At 43.3% G+C, this 23,789-nt stretch overlaps 1 protein-coding gene across 1 annotated transcript in view; it reads left to right on the top strand.

Annotated features, from left to right (window-relative positions):
• Nucleotides 1-23,789, top strand: part of FAM20C (FAM20C golgi associated secretory pathway kinase) — a 58,057-nt gene that overhangs the window by 6,065 nt on the left and 28,203 nt on the right. The window contains exon 4 of the mRNA XM_035548882.2: nt 6,055-6,133. Coding sequence (XP_035404775.1) covers nt 6,055-6,133 — 79 coding nt within the window. The remainder of the gene's footprint in view (nt 1-6,054; nt 6,134-23,789) is intronic.

The following is a 23,789-nucleotide window of genomic DNA, read 5'->3' as shown; positions in this document are numbered from 1 at the left end:
GTAGCTGCAAATATTCTAGGTTAGAAGTACAAAATAAATGGGAATCTTCATAACACCGAATCTTCAGGCTTCTTTTTGCAAGCAGGACAATTAAATATACAGGCTTACATGCATTACATGAAACAGGATATTGCTTTGTCCAGTCTTTTCCCACTGTTCAGATTTGCTGTGGCTCTAATAGAATTAGGTGATTTGCTGTGTGGGTTTTTGATACCTTCAGTAATTAGATCCAAACTGCAGCTAAACAGCTTTCTTAGCCACGTCATAATTCCTCTGCTCTGCTTGCATTATTTATGGGGGAGAGTGGTGACCAGATTGATCCTGCACCATCTATCAGAACGGCTCACGCGACTCTGTAATGTGCAGTGTTGTTTTAAAATGAAAACAGTGACAGAAGCAACTCCCAAGAGCAGGGAGCACCAAGGTGACATTTTCTTGATGTTGAAGTTTAAATGGAACAAATCCAAGGATGGGAAGGAGTATCACATTCAGCTCCCACAGTGACACCTAGAGCTGGCCTTGGAAAGGACAGGGTTACCGAGAGCTTTTAAGCTGAGGATGTGTTCTGTGCCCTGCATCAATATAAGTATTTCCTATTCATTTTGTGCAGCATAAAGGGATAGCTCTTAATTTGATTTAATTCAGTGAAAATTTCCTCCCACCATAAATAGGAGCCTAGAGAGAATTGTTTTCCATTGAGCACTGAAACAGTTTTCAGAAGAAGCATGTGCACAGGCAACTGCACATTTCCTTTGCCTTTCATAACTGTTTATTGCATGCATAAATAACCATAGTTAGCTGTTTTCTTGCATATTTACAAAATGTCTGTGCATAATTGTGGCAGCACTGTCAGCAATTTACCAACGAATATGGCATGGTGCATTGTAGAGGCAGTGTGGTCTTCATCTCTCTTGTATTTCTGTCCAGAAGCGCTGTGCTGTCGGACTGCGGTTGAGCAGAACAGGCTTTTGTGTTTGCTGGGCTTAGTTAGTTGGGTTTTATTTTTTGATTCTTTAAATTCTCTGGTTGGAAAAGTTTGGAAACATTACCTGACTGAGTTCATTTATGAGCCTGCAATGCCTTCAGTTTGTACAGACAGTAATTAGAAAGCAAGCACACAAGATTATTCATGCAGTGAAGAAATGCTGCAATTAAGTAAGGTGGACTCTGCTTCAAGTCAGGAAAAAAAAAGACACTAAATATTGAACCTAAATTCTGGTACTAAAGGAAATTATAAAAATCTCATCCAAAGGAAAGAAAAAATAGTGCTGCTGAGAACGTGTGAAAAACATAATGAAATGTAGCACCATTGATTTACTGTATAAGGAAACAGTGAATCTGCCAAGAGTCAACAGATTGATTAAATGTACAGTTCCAGATGAAAGGAGGGGACTTAAAATGTACAACAAGGTCTTTGAATGGTTTCGCGGATCTCTTCCCCTCCAGAAGGCTATACTATCTTGACTAAAGCAAGAAAGGTCTTTAAAAACAAGTTAGCAGAATTGGCTGAGCAAGAACAAATTAAGAGATGATGAGAGTTTGAATTTATTTTGAAATCTGTTCTTTACCGCTTGTATGGGGCCATGTCTCTAGCCTGGGGCAGAGTATTGCTTGTTAAAGCCAATCAACATGTTTATGCTAGATTTAAGCTTGGTCTATAAATAGGAATCCAAAATGAATCTGAACTTTTGTTTCAGACATTTGTGCATCCCAGGCATTGACTGGACCTCACTGCTCAGGCATTAGCGTTGCATAAATAAATACATTTTCAAATGTTTGTTGGACTCTGACCAAAAAAAAAAAAAGGTTCAAAGGTCCTGTTGGGACTTTTGCTGTCCATCAGAAGAGCGTACATTCTAGAGATGAGAGTACTACAGCAAAACTGAGGAGCTGGAAAGCCAGATCAATTCCAATTCCAAGTCCTTCTGGGTCAAATCACTTTGGGCAGCATTGTGTTTCTACTAGAGTTTGTACCAAATGCTTTGGAAGAGGGAGCTAGAACTCAATTAGCATACAGGTATAAAAACATGCTTGAGAGACAATTGGTAGTACTTCTTTTATATTGATGGTATCTGTGGATTGGAAGGGGAATTCAGGTTGTGTACTGATGAGTTTTCAGAAGGAATAGGAGAGGACAAGATGGGGGAAGGAGCAGACATGCTATGTACTGTGCCAACAAGCTCTTTAGATGTAAATGAAGAAGAGATTTTTAGAAGCTTGTTCCAAAGTCTATCAGAGAAAACAGAAAGAATCTCACCGATATCACTGATCTTTGAACAAGACCCTAATCTCTCAGACACTGAAGCAAAAGGATATCTCAGGGATTTTTTTGCAAGGCCTTCTGAAGTTAGGAAGATTTCTAATCACATCCACAAGCTCTTGCCCTGGGTTAACAGGAAAGGTTAACATTGCATTCTTTTGCTTTCTACTTTGGGGGGAAAAGAGAGACTTTGAGTAGCCTGGAGATAAAAAATAATGGTTGCATTGGGATTTGTTTCTAACGCTGTGCCAGCATGTCCAGGAGGTGTATAAGAGAGAATTTGAGGTACCTCTATTCCTTTCCCAGAGCTGTTTGTGACCTGTGATGTTACAGTTTATTCAGAAACCTTAAACAAAAAACAAATTCAGAGCATGACTAAAGGTTCCCTTTGGAGTCAGAGCAGCATTACATTGTAAGGCCCTCTTAAAAATATCTAAGCCTGCTGATTGTAGCCATGACAGATTGCAATGGTGTAGTGTCTTCCAATTTTTCAGAAAATTGTGTGTTCTGCTCCAGGGTATTATAAATTCTTCAGAAGTGTTCATGTGAGCAGTAGGTGACAGCACAAGGGCATCTCCAGATAAGCAAACCATGTTGTCCAGCCTCAGTGCCTGGGAGGTGACGGGGCTCCCGCTGTTGGGCCATCGTGGCCAGAGGGACATGTCTAACTGAGGTCTGAGCAGGAAGGGGAGATCCTAAAGGAATACAGCTCAGAAAATGAGGGGGAAGCCAGTACACAGATGTAACACGAAGGAACAAGGAGTGTACCGGACCTAGAAGTCCGAGTAAGTCATCTCCAGAGAGACCTGCTCTTCTCCAGCACTGCCACCCCAAGGAGCTGGGCACCCTGGACAGCTGGTGGCCTTCCTCAGGCCCCACTCCCCAGTTTGTGTCATTTAGTGATGCATGAAGGATCTTCTTGAGTTCAGCGGGCCCAGCACCAGGTGTTTCTGTGCAGGGAGTACAGCAGTAGGTGTTGGCCTTGGAGGGCCTCTTTGAATCCCCACCAGCCTGCCCAGCACATGTGCAGTACAGAACGACTGGCTGAAGTGGGAATAGCTGCGTGTGAGCCCGGAGCGTGTGGAGGGAAGCCGGCATTGAGCTGGCATTGAGCAGCGTGTGGTGGTGTCTGTGGTGCACACGGCTGCCAGCATGCCCTGCCACAAGGCATGATGCAGCGCCGCTCCCACCGATGTCACCCTCTGTTTCGGGGAGGCCCAAAGTTTTCTCCTGGCAGCAGCAGGGGGACAGCATCCCAGCAAAAACCATGTTTGATCGAGGCTACTATTGCAACCAGTTAAGGCAGTACAATGAGATGGATCTTAAAAGACCAGGGAGATGCTTTTGTCTTACTTCAGCTCAATTCTTTCTGACAGGAAACCAGGCCTTTGTGTCTCATGGAAGAATTATGCTGAATTGTTAATCTTCTTCATACATTTCCCTTCTCGGTGATGACATACTCATTGTTGAGTTCGGCTGCTAACAAAATCATTATCTGTCGAGTGTCTTCAATTTGCTGAGAAACCAGTCAGCTTAATGTATCTGAAGCTTTGTGCTTAGAAATAGGCATGCTGGAACATCCTTTTTTCTTCTTTGCATTGCTGTGGTTTCCCAAAGCCTTGGCTTCCTAGCTGTACCTCAAAATAGTCTCTATCCTTCCCTTTTCTCTGATGGGCTTACGGGATATTTGCTACATTTTGGACATACATGTCTGAAGGCATAGAAGGAGTCAAGGTCTAAGCCCTAAGCTCCTCATAATTGAACCAAAAAGCAGAAATTGTATAAATTTTAGAAAAGAAAAAAAACAACAACATTGTTTTCAGTTGGTGTGAGCAGTTTGCAAGCTGCTCTATTGAGATCGGTGGAGCTGGGGAGCATTACACCTGACACAAATCTGCCCTTTGGTACTGGGACTGACATTGCTGACCTATATGGAGCTATCCCACATGAACAGGGGTGCAAGTGCAGGTTACGCCTTAAAAAGCCAGGCAAACTCTGCACCTTTGGCAGCAGCTGGGCAGGAAAGGTCCATGGCATGGCTGTAGATCTATGTGGGCATGAGGCAAAGGGCAGTTCCACCTGGATTTTGCTGTTCAAACCAATCAGGAGCATTTCCAGAGTGAATGGCTAGGCTGCGATGGTCCTAGGGCAGCACATGTATGTTTTTGTCTGGAGGCTTGTTGCTTTTCATTGCCTTCAGGCTTTGGGCTAGGTAGAAGAAGGAGCCAAGTCCTTCCCTGTGATGCAGATCAACTGACCTGCTCTGCACAAGAGAGGGAGTTTAATACATGAAAACCACACGCTTCTGCTTTACCTGCTCAGTACAAGTTATTTGATGCCCTTTAATTTCTAATTATTTATTTGTTCCTTTGGGATAAACTGGTAATGTAAGAGAAGGCAGGGGTCAGCAAAACAGCAAGGCAGGAGGGATTTTATTCTAGGGGAATTGGAATCACACTGACCAGATTTGCATAGTATTTTGTTGCAAAAATATGGATTACAAGGGTTGAAAGAGAGCTGGTGACCTATCAGTAATATAGCACAGTGAGGAGTAATTAAAAAGGATGTGTGGCTAATGGTGTTGGTTAGAGGAAGAAAATGTACAAGCTATATAGGTGAAACAAGGGCAGCTGTAAGCCAAAATTTACGGAGCAAGGTAACTTGACATTCATGTAGTTCTCCAGTCAACACAGGTTTTGTCAGAACTGCAAAGAAAGGGATCGATTATCTGATCATTCATGGGAAGCATTTTGAAAGGACTGACTCATCCCCACAGACAGGACTGACATGGCTCTCCGAAGGCTGAAGTGAATTAAAGAGTCAGGCTGTGGGTCATTTCATTTATTCAAAGCAGTTTTGACTGAGATCGTGAAAAAGCAGCTGGTTTGCCAAAGTACATATTTACCTCTTTTAGTAACCTTGTCATCAAGTAAAATGCATTTTAGGAACTCTTACATTAAAAAAAAAGTCTCTGGCTTTAAAAACACTATAATCTGGCTGTTAACATGATATTGTCCAAATTGTACACATTGGTATGAATGAATGTCAGTCTTAAATTCCCATTAGCTCCCAGCTGGGAAAGGAGTACATTCAGTGTTTGAGCAGAGAGAGCCATTGGTGCACGGTGTGGATGGCACCTGCCACCCCCACGTGTCCTCTCCTGCCCTCCCAAATGAACCAGTGACCCTCTCTGCACAGCTCTGTTCACATGTACAAACCACCTTGGGATCCCCTGGAAGTTAGTGGATGGGCTTGGATAAATCTCCATTGTACAAAGAGGAGATGGATTTACATATCTCTACTGCTCAGCAGTCATTATTAAAATCACAGCAGAGATCAGAGATTGCTCTAGTATCTGCTCATACTTTTAATTAAGGGGATGTCTGCTGCGTGTCTCACTGTAATCCCAGCCACAGTTGTCTTTGAAGACATCCTATTTCCTTTCCCAATGTGTGTCCCTTGTTAGCAGGAAGTCTAAAAGCGGTTGAAGATAGAGAAAACAAGGCTCCAATGAGCTGTTCTGGACATGTTGTTCAGTTAAGGTGCTTATGGTGCTTATGGTGTTCATACATCCATTTTTAGTCCTAGTCATCAGCTCAAAGCCCTCCTATGTACTCTGCACCCACTGAATAATTTTTGAAAATTGTTATCCAGTTAGTATTACCCTGCTTGGTGCTCAGATATTGCAATGCTGCATCTAATACAGAGCAAAGATATGTGGTTTTGTTTCAAGGAAGCTGAATGTAAGTAGACCCATATGTAGCATTTTAAAGCAGTTTTGTTTTTTCCCACAGCAATGAAATCAGGAGGCACCCAACTGAAGCTGATCATGACGTTCCAGAATTATGGACAGGCGTTGTTCAAACCAATGAAGTAAGTGAAAAAATGTCTGGCTGTATTGTAATGTAATGTGAAATTGTGGTGGAATATGCTGTTGTCATTTTCTAAGCCATTAGAAGTTTGCTCTAGTATTGCTCAGTTGGTGTGGCTAGTTCTCTAGGTTTGCTGCTGGATGTAGAGCTTCAGGCTGTAGTGAAACCTTGCCCTGCTGGATTGGTCTTTGAAAGAGATACTGGGGAGGCTTCTTATATGCATTACAGTCTTCTCAGGAATGTTATTCAGATCTCTGTGAAATCTCCCATCATAAATACAGGGTGTTTTCAGCATTTCTTTCTTATGTAAACTTACTCTGCAGGCATGAACTCTATCTAGTGTCAGTTTGCCCCCAAGGAATGTGACCAGGTATGAGAGATGGTTCAGAATAGCTGTGGGAAGACCTAAATAGCATTTGTGTGATAAATTATAATTTAATCCATTGATTTATTGCTATTTGTATTAAAAGGCTGTATTAGTCATTTGGCTGTGGCTATGCTGACTGTGAAATTTGAGAGTGATGCTGCAAGATAATCTAGAGAGAAGGGGAAGGACTGGGATGATACAGACTTGATTTTGCACCAGTATGAGGCTGGCCAGACTCCGCCGAGATCAGAGAGATTATTCAGATATAAAGCAGATGTAAATGAGTTCTGAATCCTGACCTGTATGTTTGTGTTGTAATACGGAAAATGACTCTGTGCTCATTGTAGAGGGTTTAGCAAAGACGCTCAGGGCTGCAAAATGTTTAATGAAGCTACTCAATATCTGTGTCAAGGGTACCACTGGAATAATAAATTCATTTCCTTCTTTTGTTGCCACTGTAGGGAAGATCCATTAATTTCCTCTAGGATGGTCCATAAAAGAGTAGAGTTAACTCAGAATGGGTGGTTTGAAGTATGTATTGGTGTTGTCTTATAGCTATAGTGTGGTACACAGCTCAGGGGGTAAGCTGCTGGCTGGCAGCTGAGATAAATTCCCAATTTTACTATAGATTTTGCTGTAGACTGACCTCAGACAAATACAGATTTTATTTAATCTTATTTTGACTGCCAGGAGGGACAAATAATTGGTCCCTAATTCCTTCAACTCAAGTTTGAGCAAGAACTCACCTTGTGTGCATTTGTCCTGGTATTCACACGGAAATCCTGTGAGCTTCCAAGGCATTTATGCAAAAGCCAGATGCCTCCATGTTATTTCCCAAATTCCACACAAATTTCTCCATGTTCCTGGTAGAACCACAATTCCCTGAGGGAGTTCAGAGGAAACACAGATAATACAAGTCAGAGGGAAGGTGCTATCAGAGAGCATCTACTCCAGCATCTTCCCCTCCCAGCCCTCTGCTCTGAATCCTTAGATCATTTGCTCCATGATCTATTACTCCATGGGTCCATCCCCCTACATTTGCAAGTTTGATGCATTTAAGCACAATTCCTAATTGTCTCCTGTCCCACGTGGCAAACCAACAACTGAGCAGGTTTGCGCAGCTTTTAAGTACTAGGAAGAAGTATGGTTTTTACCGTGGCTTTTTACGTAGTGTGAAATTTGTTTCTTCTCCGTTCGCTGAGAGGCAGATAATTTCAATCTTTATCATTGGTATGACATTGTAATTCGAGGAATGCTAATGAGGTTAAATCAAAAGTTTACTGCTTCTACTGTACTATACACAGCCTTGGCAAGATGATGGATAACAATAGATGTATAGCCACTTTCCTGTATAGAAGCAATTACCACCATCCACCAGTGCAACAACAAAAGATGATGATATCTTAATCATTCCCTTTGCTTGATTCAAAGGGCAGCAACACCCTATTTTCTCACCGATCTTTGCATTAAATACACATCTGGAAAAAGCAGCATTTGAACATTCAGCAGCTGTGTTCCCAGGCACCACACCTTACAGCAGCAACACTGCTGTGTTTGTGGTGATCATCGCTGAGCACATTAGTGATGTTGAATAACTATGTTTGCAAGCATTTGTCTTCATTCTGGTAGCAGTGAGCAGGGAGCCAGATGCTCAGCTAGCGTAAATCTTCCTAGCTCCTTTGGCATCTGGTCCCATTGGCCTCTTTTACCAGCTTACGAATGGTTGTTGATGAAGTTCTTGGAAGTGTTTGTAGCATCCTTTCTTGATACAGAAATAAGTGGCCTTGAACTGAAAAAGAAAAAAAGAAAAGCTACAAGACTTCTTGTAAGACCTTACCAAGTCCCTAGGCACCTCCCAGGCTGCTTCTGGTGCTCCCTCTTTTCTGCAGGGTACCGTTCTGATCCAGGCTTCACAAAGCTGGCTGTGCCTTCTGAGGGCAGGAGGCTATAGGAGAGTCATAGATCAGGGCCACATGTCTCCTAAGTGTAGTCTGGCCATCAGCACTGATGGTGCAAGAGTCATTAAAAAAAGTAATAATTTAATTTGGGGAGCATGAAACATCATGATTCTGTGATTCTGTGAAGACTGGGGCCTGAGTTTGTCCCTTCAGTGCTGGGGGAGGCCATAGGAGTTACATCTCTATTGAACTGAACTGCGCCAAAGTGTTTTGGAGAGTAGAGTTGGCATCAGTAGGATTTCAAGCTTGATCCTAAGGAAAACTGGTAAACCTGTGTTTCCTACCCTGTCTGGCATCTGAAGTGCTGAAAACTGAATGGTGTGAGGTCCACAGAGGGTAATATGCAGGTGTGAGGCCAGTCTTTACTTGGTTTCAATTCATTTAATTTACCTGGAAAGCTGGTTTTGCTATACACAGCTGTATTCAGCACCTTCCAAACTGAATACCCTTTTTGAGCAGGATAGCTGCAGAATGGGGAGTCCATGGGAACCCTTGCCTGACACAGCCAGGTGTCTGCTCGTGGAAGGGCAGTTCTCCAGACTTTAAGCAGTGATTTCTGAAGAAGAGTGGCAGCAAAACAAGTCCCTGGCAAGTCGCTTGAAACCCTGCAGAACTCATCGGTCTTGCTCGGCCCTTTCCCAGCCTCCTAATTCCACGTTGAATTTATCCAGAGAGCAAGCCAGCTCTGGAAAAAAAAAACAGGGTTTGGAAATGTGGAAAACAGAATCTGCTTTTGGCACCTTTTGTGCTCAGTGTTTGACATTAACTGACAACTCTTCATCTGGTCATCGATCCAGGGTAGTGGAGCAAATGAGAGGCGGGAAGTGTATCAGTCGGGGAAATGTGATAGCACTAAATAAAGCCTGATCAGCTGCAATTATTTTATTTATCTGTGGCTCTGCATCTTCATTTCTGAAATAATTGCCCATAAAGGATTGCAGAGGAAGCCAAATCTATTTATAAATCGTATGGCCCAGTGTAGATTCCTTTGCTAATTCCAAATGCCTCATAGAAAAAGCGAATATTTGCTAAAACTCCAGGGAAGATTTAATGTATTTGCAATGTATCTTACAGTTAATGTGTAGTTTTATTTAGCTCATAATAGTTCAATCATACAAAATTATTACCATATGGGACAGGAAAAAAATAGCAACCTCCCTTTCTCCCATGATTAGTGTGTCTAACCGTATTAGTATTGTAGAGCATAATAAAATTTATTTACGTGATCGCTGATATCTGCAGCCACAGCTTTTTGTATAACTTAGCAGGTAGAGATGGTGTAGAGCCATAAATTTCAAAGGGTCTTGGCTTATTTGTCCAAAAAGAACATGTGCTTTATAGTTTTATTTGGTTTCCCTTTGTTTCTGCTAGCTGGTGGAGTTAAATAGCTGGCTCAGCAACAAAACCAACACACTTTTTTTTTTTTCCTCCCAGGGCTTTATTCTTGAAGGGGCAGATTCAGCTCCAGCAGAGTCAGTGTCAGGACTCCTATTGATGCCAGGGTTTTCAGAGAGGTTTTTACAGTTCCTTATGGAGAAGCCAAATAGAATCGAATAGAAAATGATATCTGGTTGTAAGAGTTGTGAGAAAAGTGTCCAGTGGTATGTTTTTAACAATGGCATCTCTCATTCCCAGTTTTATAGGCTGCTTTGTACAAATGTGTAGAAAGGGTATTCATTAGAAAATCTTTGAGGTTCATTTGTTCTCTTTGAAGAAATACTACTGTATCTTGTGAGCTCAATTTTGACTGAAACTGAGATTAAAGCCAGTTCTGTTCCAACTTCAAATTTTTCCTGACATTTTTAACATCTTTTTTCTTTTCTCCTTCTGTTTTTACAAGTCCCAGTGCAGGATTGGTAAGAGCCACGTGGCTGCTTCTTTCAGTATCTGCTGCTCGCAGTTACAGTCTTTAATAAAGTAGAACTAATTAGCATCAGGGTGATATCAGGCCAGAGGAGACTTTTAGGGTCGCAAAATCCAGATTCCTTGAATCACAGGCAATCATCTCATGAAATCTCATCTATAAATTGATCCAACCTTGCTGACCACTGTTTTTATACCCTTTGCCCCTGTTATTCCTCCCGAAAGTTGCTGCTGTGAGTGCACTGAGCAACAGTGCCGTTGGTCTCTTGTATTTTGCAAGATAAATATTGATTGCAATTTAACAGTTTAACTGCAGAAGTTTTTCCTTTGGAACTTTACAGAAGAAATGCATCACACTGAGACCCATTTTGCTGGAGCGTTGGCTAGCAGGGGGCACTTTTCCATCGTAGACAAGTCTCCTTGCTCCTGCAGCTGTCAAAGTCGTGACCCATCCCAGTGCCAACCTCCAGATAAGATGGTAGTCACAGTGTCGTACAAAGCTGGTGCTTTACAGGAATACAACCAGCACACTTGCCTTCTAGCTTCTGCAATGTTCCTGTAGCTCAAAGACATGGTGGCTGTTAGCTAGGCTGAAATCTAGCAACCAAGGTCATGGGAGAGATAACGTATTTGTTTCGATTGGCAAAGCACAGCTTTTTATCGTCTTTTAAATGTCGTACTTACAGAGACAAAGCATTATCAGCATTCTTGAAGTTTCTCTTTGATTTCCTTTTTGGAGTGCTCAACAAATAATGCATCTTTTGATAGGGATATTAAATAGGGCAAACAACCCCCGTAATACAAGCAACTGTTAATCGCCTTCATTTCCTACAGTTATATTCCCTTCCCAAAGCTGCAGTGTGGCTGTTGTACCTGTGAAAGGCAGCCTCTAGGCCTGATTATCATATCAATTAGCCCGGTGTAATTCTTCTGACTTGGTAGCATTGCTTCCAAGTCAGAGGAGTTGAAATGAACTTCAGCATCAGGGCGGCTGGAAGATTGCTTTCCTTATTACATTGCATATCATGCTGTTTTGAGGAAATACATTTTGCAAACCTGTTGCATTTCAGCTGGCAGGCATCCAGTATAAACATACTGTTATAAGTCAACATGGCAATTAAATCAAATTGCAATGTTTTCTCTGAGCAGCTACAGAAGTGAGATATGCATACAGTAGCTGCTATTCTAGAAGCCTTCGAGGATTAACACTTGGGCACGCTGGAATGTGCTGTGTGAAACCCAACGGAGCAGATGCTGGTCAAAGTACAAACCCGGCCAGTCGGGATTGTCACTTGTTTTTTGTCCCTAAGCTGTTCTACTGTACAGAGATGTTCTTGGAGATCTCTGGTTTTGTGCGAGGTGTGTTATTGGAGACCCAAGGCTGAATAAACTGGCGGGAAAGGCTGATGTTAGTAATCCCAGTGTTCAGTTTACATAAGTGTAGTGTATTTTAAACTGAGAGGAGTGCTGTCTCATTGCATCGTGAAGAAGAAATGCTTTTCTGCTGCTCGAAGTAACAAACAATAGTCAGATATTCTGTGGACCTCATCCATGAGACTTTGGGCTTTTAAAAGATATATTCAAATCCTTGCCTACCAAATCCCTGCTGAAATGTTTATCTGACTCAGACTGACAGGCAGATTCTGATTGTGCTTACATCAGGAATAAACCTAGAGTAAGCTGGATGAATTACATCACTTGATATTTAAAGTGCATGAAATCTGATTGTGGTCCTAAAGTAGAGGTTGCCATCTAGTATTTTGGTTCTTCAACTTTTTGTGTATTATGCATGAATTGCTCTTCTCTTTTATAACTAATCCCGTTCATCAGAACATACTTCAGTATTTCAATGCAAATTGTGTTTTAGCACTCAGCAGTGCCTGTGGTCCAAGTCTCATTTATGCAAATTGGAAAATTTGCAGTGACTTCAAGGGGAGTTGGATGGGGATTGATGCTGACTGATAGCCCTGGACAGCAATGAAACTCAGTCTTCTGTCTGCCAGTGCGTGCTGCATTTCCCCTTGCCACAGTTCAGCAACTGCTGCCTGAAATATTGATCAATGCCATCCAGCCCGAGAGCAATCTGTTCTCCAATTCTGCAAGTGTGTTTATGAAATGACCCCAGAGTCAAAGTCTGCAAAGTCCAGGTAGCTCAAAGGTTGTCCACTCTGATTAGGGTCTGCAGGGATGCATGACAGCGGTGTTTCACCAGCCAGGACAGGGAAAACAAACCTCTTTTCCTCTTTTTGGCTGAGGCTCTGCTGCGTTGTCCCAAGCGGAGCTGCCCAGTGGTGAGATGGGGCAATACATGTCCCAGTGTTGTCATGCTGGATGATGCCACCTCGTCTGTGGGGTTCAGTCCATCCCATACCAGGGGGTGGAAAGCACTGGGAAGCTGCCTTCCACCATCACCGGTGAATTCTCCAAATTTCCCTCTCCCCTTACCTCCCTGTGGCATCTCCAGCTCCTGGCAGGAGAAGACTTTACCCAGCGGCTCACAGGAGTCCCAGCCCACAATCTCTGTGTCCGGGGTTTTTGCATGAATAATTCAAGCCTTGCATTTTTCTTCACCTCATTAGTTGGGGTTTCTCCTGCGGATGATAACATGGTGCTCAATGTGTTTTTTTGGCTCTTGTCTTACAGACAAAGGGCCACAGGTACAGGCTGTACCAGCCCCATATCACCTTTTTAAGGGAGAGATGGGTGGGCAGTCATATTTTTCAGTAGCGAAGTGTCTGCATGTATGAAGCCATTGATCAGCCTTCTTCTATCTCAATGCTTGCAGAATCTCGCTAATTAGTCTTCAGGAACAGAGACATGCTGTTTATTTCTTCTTTAAAAGCCAGCTACTGCAGCAGCTATTCTTTCTTTTTTTTTTTTTTCACTTGTTACCAGAGTGTATTAGGAAAGAAGCATTTTCAGTGTCTGATTTTAATCAAGCTATTTCTCCATTTTAATTTTCTACATACCAAGCAATGCAGTCCTGCGGATTTGTCTTTTAATCAGAGACTCATTTTTAGTTCCTCACCTTCCTATTTAACACAACTTACCCTGCATTGGCGGTGCAGAAAAGCAGCAAATGTTATCGAGGGAAGAGCTGGCATGAAATTCATAACCTGTAATTTACTGCTAAGTAACAGGGCTTAGCACATGAGGGACTCGTTGGTGTAGCAGTGAGGTAAGATGCCCTTAGTAAATCTAAGCAAAAAAAATATGTCCAAAATGTTTTCAGTGGGATATGCAGATATTGCTACCCTGAAATATTTCATTGGAATTTGTCTCCATTGCTTTACAATTTATAATCCTTAAACTAGGCTCAAGAGACTGAAATTCAGGGAGGGAAAATGATTTGTGCAAGACTTGTGGCATAAACCAGAGGCTGAAGCCATTGGGCTGTGCAGTGTTTTCTCTCCAGAGCAGCATGCACAGGTTTCTCCTAGCGATCAGTTGTGCTGTGCTCATCTCCACCCTTGGGAGGAATTATTTTTGGAGGCATTTATGGAGCTACATCACTCCCCTCTACCACTGGTCTTTGTGGTCCAGGCATCCCCACCGCCTTGGAGAATGCAGATGGGGATTTGGTCACTCGTGCTGAGATTTGTTTGGAATAAATTTGCTCTTCTAACGTTCACCTTGTTACAGCACTCAACATTTCTGCATATTCCTTGAGTTAGGGTTGGCTCCCTGCAAGCATCTACAGGAAGGAGCACGAAATCAGCAGCAGTGAACTGGGTCTGATGAAGCAGTTTCAGTGTTTGAGGACCCACATCCAGCTTTGGCAGAGGGCAGTGGTTCAGGCCCCATGGTCAGTGACAAGGCAAAAGCAGTCGTGGCATTCAGGAGGGACCCACAACTGAAGTGACAATGTCTTGCAAGTTCAGATAGGGACGCTGGCAAAGCTGAGATGTTTAAGAGGGAGTGCACAGAGTGCGTTCAGATTGTGCCATTGGCATGGTGCTGTTGGTGACTCACTGCTGTAAACAAACAAAAAAAATGTATATTTAAAATAGCCCTAATAGCTGATAATAACACAGCTTTAGGACATGCTGGGCATTTCTGGCTTTCTTTTTCTTTTTATATTTTCATTTTCAGTGTCTGGTTCAATACCGTTAGTACGTTCTCTTTCTAACTTACAATTTTCCACCCTGCTGTAATGTGCTGCTTGTGGGTAAATAAAAGTGAGAAAGCCTGAAAGACTCATTTGCATGTGAAGAAGTAGCAGAAACCCAGAGTAAACAGCATCTGCAAATGTGTGGGAGCGGGAGAGTAGGGGGGGACAGCAAAACTGTTGTAAATAGAAGCCGTTTAAAGAGCTGGATTATGCACTGCGGATAATAAAATACCCCAAACCAGCTCTTAAGCCAGATCCTGTTCTCAGCAGCAGGGTCCAACTGATCCTGTTAGCTCTTCAAGCCCCTTCTGTAAACCTTGCTAATTGGTGGTCCGACTTCTTCGTGCAGGGCTGGTCACCGGGCCAGAGGACAAATAATGCCATAGCTGTGCATGGAGACCTGTAAGGGCAGAAGTATTGCAGGCAGATACCAGTACACAGCCAGTCCATGGATTTTGAGCTGCTTTGGTATGCTGGCATGAGGCAGCAAAGGAAATGTTGAATTAATCTGTAGGTGTAGGGGAAATAGAGCAGTGAAGATTATTATTATTTTCTTTAGGGTTTGGTATAGCTTATTTGTATTATGTTTGATTTTATCTTGTGGTACACAGAGCATTTCTACCCAGTGCATTTCTATTTATTTCCCTGTATTTTGTGCCTGTTTGAATCACTGCAATATGACAATCCATCCAAAATTTTCAAACGAGCCTCTTTTGCATCCGATTCTTTAGGGATTTATTAAGCAGAAAATCTGATTCCCAGGGCCTAACACCCAGAGGTTTTTCTGCCTTTCATGTTGCAAGCCCAGGTTTTGTGCAGAGAGGAGGGGAGCATGGTGCTGTGCTTCCACCGCCAGCTCTGTCTCCCGGGGCTGCTGATGGCAGAGACAACTTAAAGCAAAATCCTGTTTTTTTTCTCCGTAAGACCAAGCCGTGAGGCCTGGCCGGGACCATGAGCTGTTGCTGGCAGGATGGGGCACAGCCAGGAGGACCTGTGCCAGCCATGGGCAAGGCGGGGGCAGCAGCTGTCCCTTTCCACATGGTCCCAACGCCACCCCAAGCCTCTGTGTCTCCCCCGATCCACACCAGCAGCCAGCCTGACATCTCAGGGCTCCAACACCAGCAAAACAGACTGCCAGAGGAGGGGAGAGCTTCCTTTCCTCATTACCTGCCTAATTACCCTGTTCTTGGAGCCAGCTCAGAGCTAACACCATCTATTTTTGCAGCTTGCTGGCCCCAGGTAGAAGAGCTGGATAATGGGTGGGGATTTAGCCCCAAACGTGCCCGTTTTGCTCTGCCTGGCCTACTTGTCACTGTCCGTGGCAGCTGTGGGGGTTTCTGCTCCTCTCACTCTTTGCTTCGCAGTCAGTCTTTTGCACTGCTGATTGCATTGTGGTGCCTCGAGGTTGTTTTGCCGTGCATTGAGCATTTTAGGACAGAAGCTGCATTTTATGAGCTTCTGCAGCACTCGGGGCAGTAACGCTTTGCCCGAAGCACCGGCGAAGCCTCCGTGTTTGTGCTGCGGCACCGCAGGGCAGCATCAATCCGGAGCAGACGCGTGGCTCCGGGAGGTGCGAGCACTCCCGGGGCTCCAGCTCTGTTAGCAGCCATCGGAAGAGCTGGATTTTGCAGCATATTCAGGCCACCTATTCAAATCCAGGCTCTTTTGGCACCCGTGAAATTGTCTGACAACTTGCGAGCGGGCACCGTGCCATGCAAGCAGATGGGCATGGATGGCCCGGCAGCCAAGAGCCCGGGGTGTTCATCTGGCAGGGGGGAGGGGGAGCAAAGCTCCTCGGCGTGCACAGCCAAGCTCCCTCCTGAAGTCAGCGTGGGAAAAGCTGGCACACGACGAGGGTCCTGGTTTTTGGACAGGGTGTTTCGCAGCGGGGGTGTCGCATCTCCTTCTGGCACGGCGCTGGTAGAGGTGCGTTTCCTGAAGGCTACTGACGGGGTGGGTTAGACAAACCTTGATTTAAGCAAGCTGAAGAGAAGAGAGGCTGCTGCCATGTCCTTAAGTCACCAAGTCTTTATGCAGGGAAAAGTTGTTATTATTCATGGCCATGACTTGTCCCTAGATCCACTTCTTTTTTGGTTAATTTGCTGAGAGAGAGAGAAGGTGTTCCTACAATCGAAGGTGCTGACCACGCAAGGACATGGCTCATGGAAACCAAGATCTCCCTTTCCAGGCAGGAGATAGCAGCAGGGGAGCCTTCCTTCAGCATTTGTGCTCCATCCAGTCCATACCACTCCAACACCGAGGACAGGCTAGTTTCTGAGATGCTTTCAACCCGAGCTCCCCATCTCGATGCATGGCGTGGTGGTGCCAGCCAGCCCCTGGCACCATCCGTCATCCCCCAGAGGCTCACCTTGAAGGCAGCAGCGCAGCAAGGTTTTTAACTAGCTCTGCCAGGCAGTGTCCTCTGCGAGGCTGCCTCCTGCCACAAGTGCGCTGTGAGATAAAAGGATTTAAACATCCTCTTTGGGGCCTCACAGAAATTGTCAGGAGGGCTTTCTTTAAAGCCTAACTCCAGGGAAGGCCTTAATGCTTACTGCCTGGAGGGAAGCTTCTCTCACACAGGCAAGTGTTTGGAGGTGATTGACAGATCATTAATAAACTGTTATTAATTAACCCCCTAGTCTGAAGGGAGGGAGGATCTCCTTGTGGGCCTGGATCCTGTCCTTTCTTTGAACAAAGGAGTCCTCTGTTCTGCTGCACTCCCAACCCCATCTGTCTTTGGGACTGAAGAAGCTCACAAAGAAGGCAGGCCTAATGATCCACCTTTTACAGCCCCCCCTTCAACCACCCTCATTTCCTGGCAGCCACAGTTCAAGAAGGTGATCTGCAGGAGCGAGACTATTTGTGTCTATTACTCCGAATGTAGAGAAGGAGATCTGTGTAAAAATAAATCTGTTGTTGCCTTTCAGCCTCGCCTCGTTCCCCGCAGTGTAGGATGGGCTCTGGAAGGGTGCCGGATCTCTCTGTAACACGACCCAGCTCTGCATGTGGATGGTCTCATACCTCCCTTCAGGCTAGCCATGCTTTGAAAGGTTTTGGCCAAAAATTAGGACAGAAAAAACTTACTTTCTTGTCCAGGTTAGCTCTGGCGTGGTGACCTCCCCTCTGTCCTCCCCAGCCCCAGCTGTGCTAAGTGCTGAGTCCAGCTGCAGCCGCAGCTGTAGTGGAAGGGACAAATGCTTCTCATGCTGACTTCAGCTGGACGTTGCTGGTGTCCTTGAAGATATTACTTGGCTCTAATCATTCTGAGCCAGCCCCTATCTCCTGCCAGTTGTACCTCTAATAACCTCCTATGTCAGGCACCAGGATAATGATAGCTTTATTTAACTTTGTCTGCATTTGCCTTTCCAGGAGCAGCAATGCAGCAAATCTGTACACTATCTGTGGCCTAAGAGAAGAAATAGTCCCGTTTATCCCTAAACATCCGCTTGCAAGTTCTTTCCCAGTCTTGATAAAATATCAGTGGTGCTGACAAGCCAATAGTCATAATCACTGATGAGTGTTTTGCTGATGATTGTGCTAAGCTTTGCATCCAATATTGTTGACCCTACATGTTTCCTATTATGTGCTGCATCCTTTGGCAGGAGACAGACCATCTCAAGGATCAATATAGTACCCATATTGCAGGAGTTATCTAAAACCCATAACGTTTGGCATGGCTTGATCCTTTTATTCAGCGTAGTGTATCAGGATTCATCCCTCCAGTGCAATTTCAGACACAGCAGCGTTAATGCTGTATCATCACGAATGGGAATGGCCTCACTTTGCTGACATCTCAATTACATTTTTAACAATAATTTCCTTTATTAAGTAAAAGGAAGCCAAAACAAAAAAACACCAGTATTGGAGGCTTACTTTCAGGATTATATAATGCAGTCCTTTGCATGGATGAGGACTATGAATCATTTTTGTGTAAATACTGGTTGAGGCTGTTCATTTGCTTGTTTATGAAGGATTTTTGTTTTGTTTTTGTCCCTGCAAATGCCAGTCTATCACTTTCCATGCAGTAACACAGTTAAGAGCTCCCTGGTCCCTCTTATCTCATTGTACTCTTATTAGATTATTGGGTTCTTTCTTCTGTTCCTTCCCCTGAAAATTCACTCACTGTAAAAGGTGAGATTGCAGCGTATTGAGCTGTGTGATACTGCACCGATTGTTTATTGCAGTATCTTTTAGATTTTAAGAGCTACAGGTCCTGAAAGTATTTTGGTGTTACCAAAGACTTTACTATCTGTGAATTTACGGAAGGTATTTTCTGGCACTCAGCAATGACTCCAAAACCCCAAAGAATTACTCTCAACAGCCCTGAGTTTCAAAGCCTGACATCACTGTGAGCGAGGAATACAAATCCATCAACAGGAGCAGGATTTTAATTGCTTTAGAATGATTCTATAGAAATCTAAAATTGCTTTGTGGGATGAAAGAAATCCCCACTTTTATCTGTGAAGAGGTTTTAATTCTGGTGAATAAAATAAGTGGCTGCTGTAATAATACAAGATTTTTTCCCTCTGACTGTGTGGCTGTTCCTTCAGCCCCTGCCTGCTGGGATTTTATCCTGGAGCAGTGAGACATCAGAGTTCATCAGATATTATACGTGGCAATTGCCAAACCAGGAGAGGCTCTTTGGTGGCTGGAAGATTTGTGCTTCTGTTACGTTCGCTCTTAAAAAATGAGACCCCCTGCATTCTTTTGCAATGTGACCTTTTCTAGCTGATCATGTGCTGTATTTTCTCAGTGATCTGATTTTAAGGGTAATCAAAAGGTCAATAGGGCTTTAAAACACAATAATACCTTGACTATTGCTTTGCAGCTTTTTTTTTTTTTTGCCTTTTTTTTTTTATGAAAGGAACCAAAACCTCTACAGACATTTCTACATCTGGCTTAGTTTCTGGTTAAATGCATCCTCAGGGAGTGCTAGAAAAATATTACTTCTCCTCTTTAGAAGTAAATGAGTCATATTTTCCAAAACAGTTTTCAAGGAAAGGGCTATCAGAAGTTGTTTGTATCTTCCTGTTAAATAGATCTGGTGAATACTTGAAAACGGTCTGCAAGCAAAGTCTGAAAGGCTTCAGCAGCAAATTCCTTCACAGCTGATGTGTGGCTGAGCCAGGGACGGGGCAGACCACGATGGTCCCTTCCTTATTCCAGCCCTTTTGCTAGAGAAACCTTCTCTGAACCCCCAGATAAGCCTTAGCCCAGGCTCTTGCTGGAAAAAGGCACCCTTTCTCCTGTCTGCATCCCACAATCATCACTGATGTAGCTAGACCTTCCCAAAGCCTCCCAAGGCCATTAGCAGGCATCTCTCAAGTGGAGCCAAAATAGCATCTAATACTGGTCAGCAGCAGCATTTCCTTACCAGGTATTTAAATGATTATTGAGCTCACTTTAGGGAGGGAAAACCAAAAAAAAAAAAAAAAAAAAACCAAGGGAAAGGAGAATCTAACATTTGTTGTTTTAGTTAGTGGTAAGCTTGAGATGTGGTGATTGGCAGCTGCTCCTGAAATTCAGCGCTGATATTTTTCCTTTTTGAAGCATGCTGATGCTAACATGCGTTAAGGTACGGAAAACCTTCCTAGTGAGGGCTTTAAAATATTTTTAATTATTTTCAGAAATAAACCTAGCCATTATTGTATTTTTGAAGGATGATTATTTTGCCCTTTCTTGCATAACTACACATTTTAAAATAATTATTTTTATATTGATTTTCTTCAAATTGACCATAACAAACCAGACAAATCTCTTCAGGATTAATTTTCCACCTAACTGAAGAAATTAGCTATTGCTTTCTCCCTCCCACCTCAAAGTTGTGGTAGAATGGTTACCTGGATACCCTGCCTATAAAGGATGTATGTGCTGAAGCAATTTAAATAGCCTGATTTGTCATCTAACTGCAGACATCATTAGCAAAGCATTATTTGGCTGGAACATTGTAGGCTGAACATGGAAAACTCCTCTATGTTGAGGAGAGATTTAATTTAACCACCTCGTGCCCAAATAGTGCCTGTCTTGAGAAAGGGAGCTGCAGCAAGTCCAGTGTGAGAACCTGTGTCTGGGTGGGAAATTATTTTACCATTGTGTATAGCTTTTGGAAATGTATTCTGCACCAGGGTGAAAACAAGATCTTTCAAATACATTGTTTTAAAACCTGCTGATTTGTTTATTTGGGGGCTAAGAGAGAATTTGCAGATGGAGGAAAGAGGGGAGGGAAGGAAATTCGAACCTGGCCTTTGCTTTTTTCCCAGTAGTTTTTCCCCTTTTCCCCTGTTGCAAAGTACTTCTCTTGTTAGCCTCTCAGTTTTTAAAATGACAATTACATCAGGATGGAAAGATACACAAAAGCATTTATTGTAGAAAAAAGGTGAAATTACAGTGATGACTTGAGATTAATTTTACTGCATATGACAGTGTGCAAAGCAGGAAATAGTCACCTCCTCTGATAAATACTGCATGCCGGGAGGTGGGAATGGTCATTTCCCTGGAATCTGGCTATAGAGCATGGCCAGGGGTTAGCCTCTGCATAGCAGTAAGGAATGCATAAAAAGAAATCTGAGCTATCAGATCACTTTTTAGGTCTGGACTCAACCTAACTCACTATTTCAAGGCTTTGTCCAAAATCAGGTTAGTCATATTGATTGCAGGATGATTTGGAAGATTCAGGTAGGGTCTGGGGATTTGTCAGGTAGGTTCAATGGACCTGCATCCTTCCGTCTAAGCTAATTCTGCAGCTACGGCTGAATTGGAGGAGCACCACAATTGCATAGCTGCCAATTACATATTCCTGAACATCCTTCTTGGCAAATCAACTCCCAAATCATGTTCAGGAATCATAGTCTTAAATGAAGCACGGTTGCAAAATATTCTGCTGATCTATGGTGCAAGTCTTTTTCCTTTAGTCGTAATTGATGTTACAATTTTTTTTATGGCTTCTGTCATTAGTATTCCCAATTGGCTCGATCTACAATTTATTTCATGCTATAAAAATGCTAAGAATTTTCTCCTGATTAGCAGCAGCAGCAGGGCACGTTTCTAGATTTATCAACATGGGATATTTTGGGGTGGGCAAGGAATCTTTTGTCTTTGAATTAAAATGTGTCTAGACAGTTTTTTTTGTTACAAATCTAGCAAATTGAAGATACTTTCTAGGTAGTAATTAAATTCCTTCAGTGACATACAGTCTATTATGCACAAGACTTCAGTATAATGAATATATTTATTTCCAGGAAATCTACAGTATTTTCCTTGCCATTTGTAGGAGTAATCATATAAATAATGCAAACCATGCTGCGCTGCTTTTCAGCTCTTCCTAGGAAATTACGCCATTAAAAATGCCATGATTCTTTCAGGCACACACAGACACAGCAGGTAAAAGGAATGTTCATGTGATGAACAGTGACAGAAGCAGCATCGGCTAATACATAACACTGCAAAGCACAGCTCAGACAATGAAATTGTTTGCAGTAATTATGGCGCAGAATAAGACTGTTGTTTAACTTAACATCATGGTAGTCAAACTGGGATCCATCAAAGTGGGCTCTGAATTTACAGCTGAGGGTTAGGACTCAGAGGCACAAAATAAGATGAGGGGAGATGGAAAACTCTGCAGCCTCCCCTGCCACTCCAAACACCCACCATCGATAGCTGTAAAGAAAATCAAACCTCATTTGAGCAGTTTGGGAAATACAAGGCCCCAGAAAATTCCTTGTGGGCTTGTTTTTGTTTGAGAGCACATGTTGCTGTTAGAAATCTGCAATTCAGGTGTTAAAATATCTCTTCTGCAAAAATAGCAGTTGCTCCTGCAGCTTTCAGACAGCAAAGATCAGTCGGTGCATAAAAGCACAGTCGCATCCCTTTTCTCAGTGAGGTAGGAGTGTTCGGTATGTTAAGGCAGGAAAATTTACCATCTACCATTTGTAGGCATTCCTTATGCATAAGCAGGGCTTTAGTACGTGTTGAAAATGGAAATTGAGTACATTATGTGCCTGGAAGGAGTTTATCTAACTATTTATGGGCTGATCACATTTTGAGCTAGAATTGCCTGGGTTATTTTTAGTGAAATAACGTTACAGGAGTAGGTGCCTTTAGAAAGGAGCAGCGAAATTCTCCCGTTGCGTGGCAGTGCTGCACAGAGTGACTCCCAGACCTTGCTTGTGTGTCTGATCTCAAACCTTCATGTCCCCAGGCTCACGGAGGAGAAGCCAAATCCCCAGTGCCCCCAGTGGGGCTGCCATTTCAGATCAATGAATTGCAGCTTGGAGCCAGGCTTCAACCTCCCACAAAGCAGCCCTGTGCATCTTTGTGCTTTCCTCCTGTCCAGCTGTGTGCCGAGCACTTGGATGGCTTTGGCCAGCCTGGAGCTCTGGCTTGGAAGTGGTGCGTGGCTGCTCCCTGGCAATCCAGCCTAGGTTTTCCCATCCCTCGAGCACGGTGCCCACGGAGTGCATGTGTTTGCCCTGTGGTTTCGGAATGGATTAATTTTCAGAGCTGAGGTTAGTTGTAGCTGGTTCAAAGGAGCTTTGTACAGGAGTGAATTCAGCTTAGCACAAGGCTGTTGGGTGAAGTTTTTGTTGGATCTGGCAGAATAGTTCAAAAAGCCAAAAGAGTTCACTGTCTAAGGAAAAAAGGCCTCCATCTGCTTTCTCACCTTTACTTTCAGGGTAAAAATCAACAATTTTCACTCAACTGCTCTTTGATACAGATGCAGAAAGAAATTCCACAAACATTAGAGATGCAGATGTAAAACAGCACACCATTAGCACGAGTGACTACCCCTTCTTTCTAATATAAAATGAATGGAAAACCATTAAAACTCATGAAATAATAAGGCAGAAGCATATAATTTAATATGGTCATCTATTTGGAAATGCACATTGTGCATAAATAAGCAGACATATCAGCAGGGAATCCACAGCCATCTAGCAAGTAAGTTGTTTTGCTGTTGCCATCTGACCTGTAGATAAGTGGAAACAACGTCTTCATTAAACCTACAAAACTGCACATTAATCATTAGCAAAACCACTGCTGTGAGATTTAGGGAAAGCCTTGCTGTGGCTCGGGGAGCTGTGTGCATGTACATAATGGCAGGCTCTAACTATTAAGTTCATATCGAAAATAGAACTGCTGTTGGCATGAAGGCTTGAGCCACAGCGCTTGCGTGCCTGCTATGAAGGAAACCCAGTTTATAGTTTCTAGACTTACTATATGTTGGGGAAGAAAAGGTGTATCTGCAAAAAAATCTATTCTACGTGTAGAAAATAGAATGGCAGATTTAATCCTGTGTTGCACCCTTTGGTCATTTGGCTGGTATTTCTGCAGGTAAGCAACAGACCCACTTTATTTTGTC

Source organism: Cygnus atratus, chromosome 15 (assembly GCF_013377495.2).
Source record: "Cygnus atratus isolate AKBS03 ecotype Queensland, Australia chromosome 15, CAtr_DNAZoo_HiC_assembly, whole genome shotgun sequence".
NCBI classification, from domain to species: Eukaryota; Metazoa; Chordata; class Aves; order Anseriformes; family Anatidae; genus Cygnus; species Cygnus atratus.
This window is presented reverse-complemented; position numbering and strand designations above follow the sequence as displayed.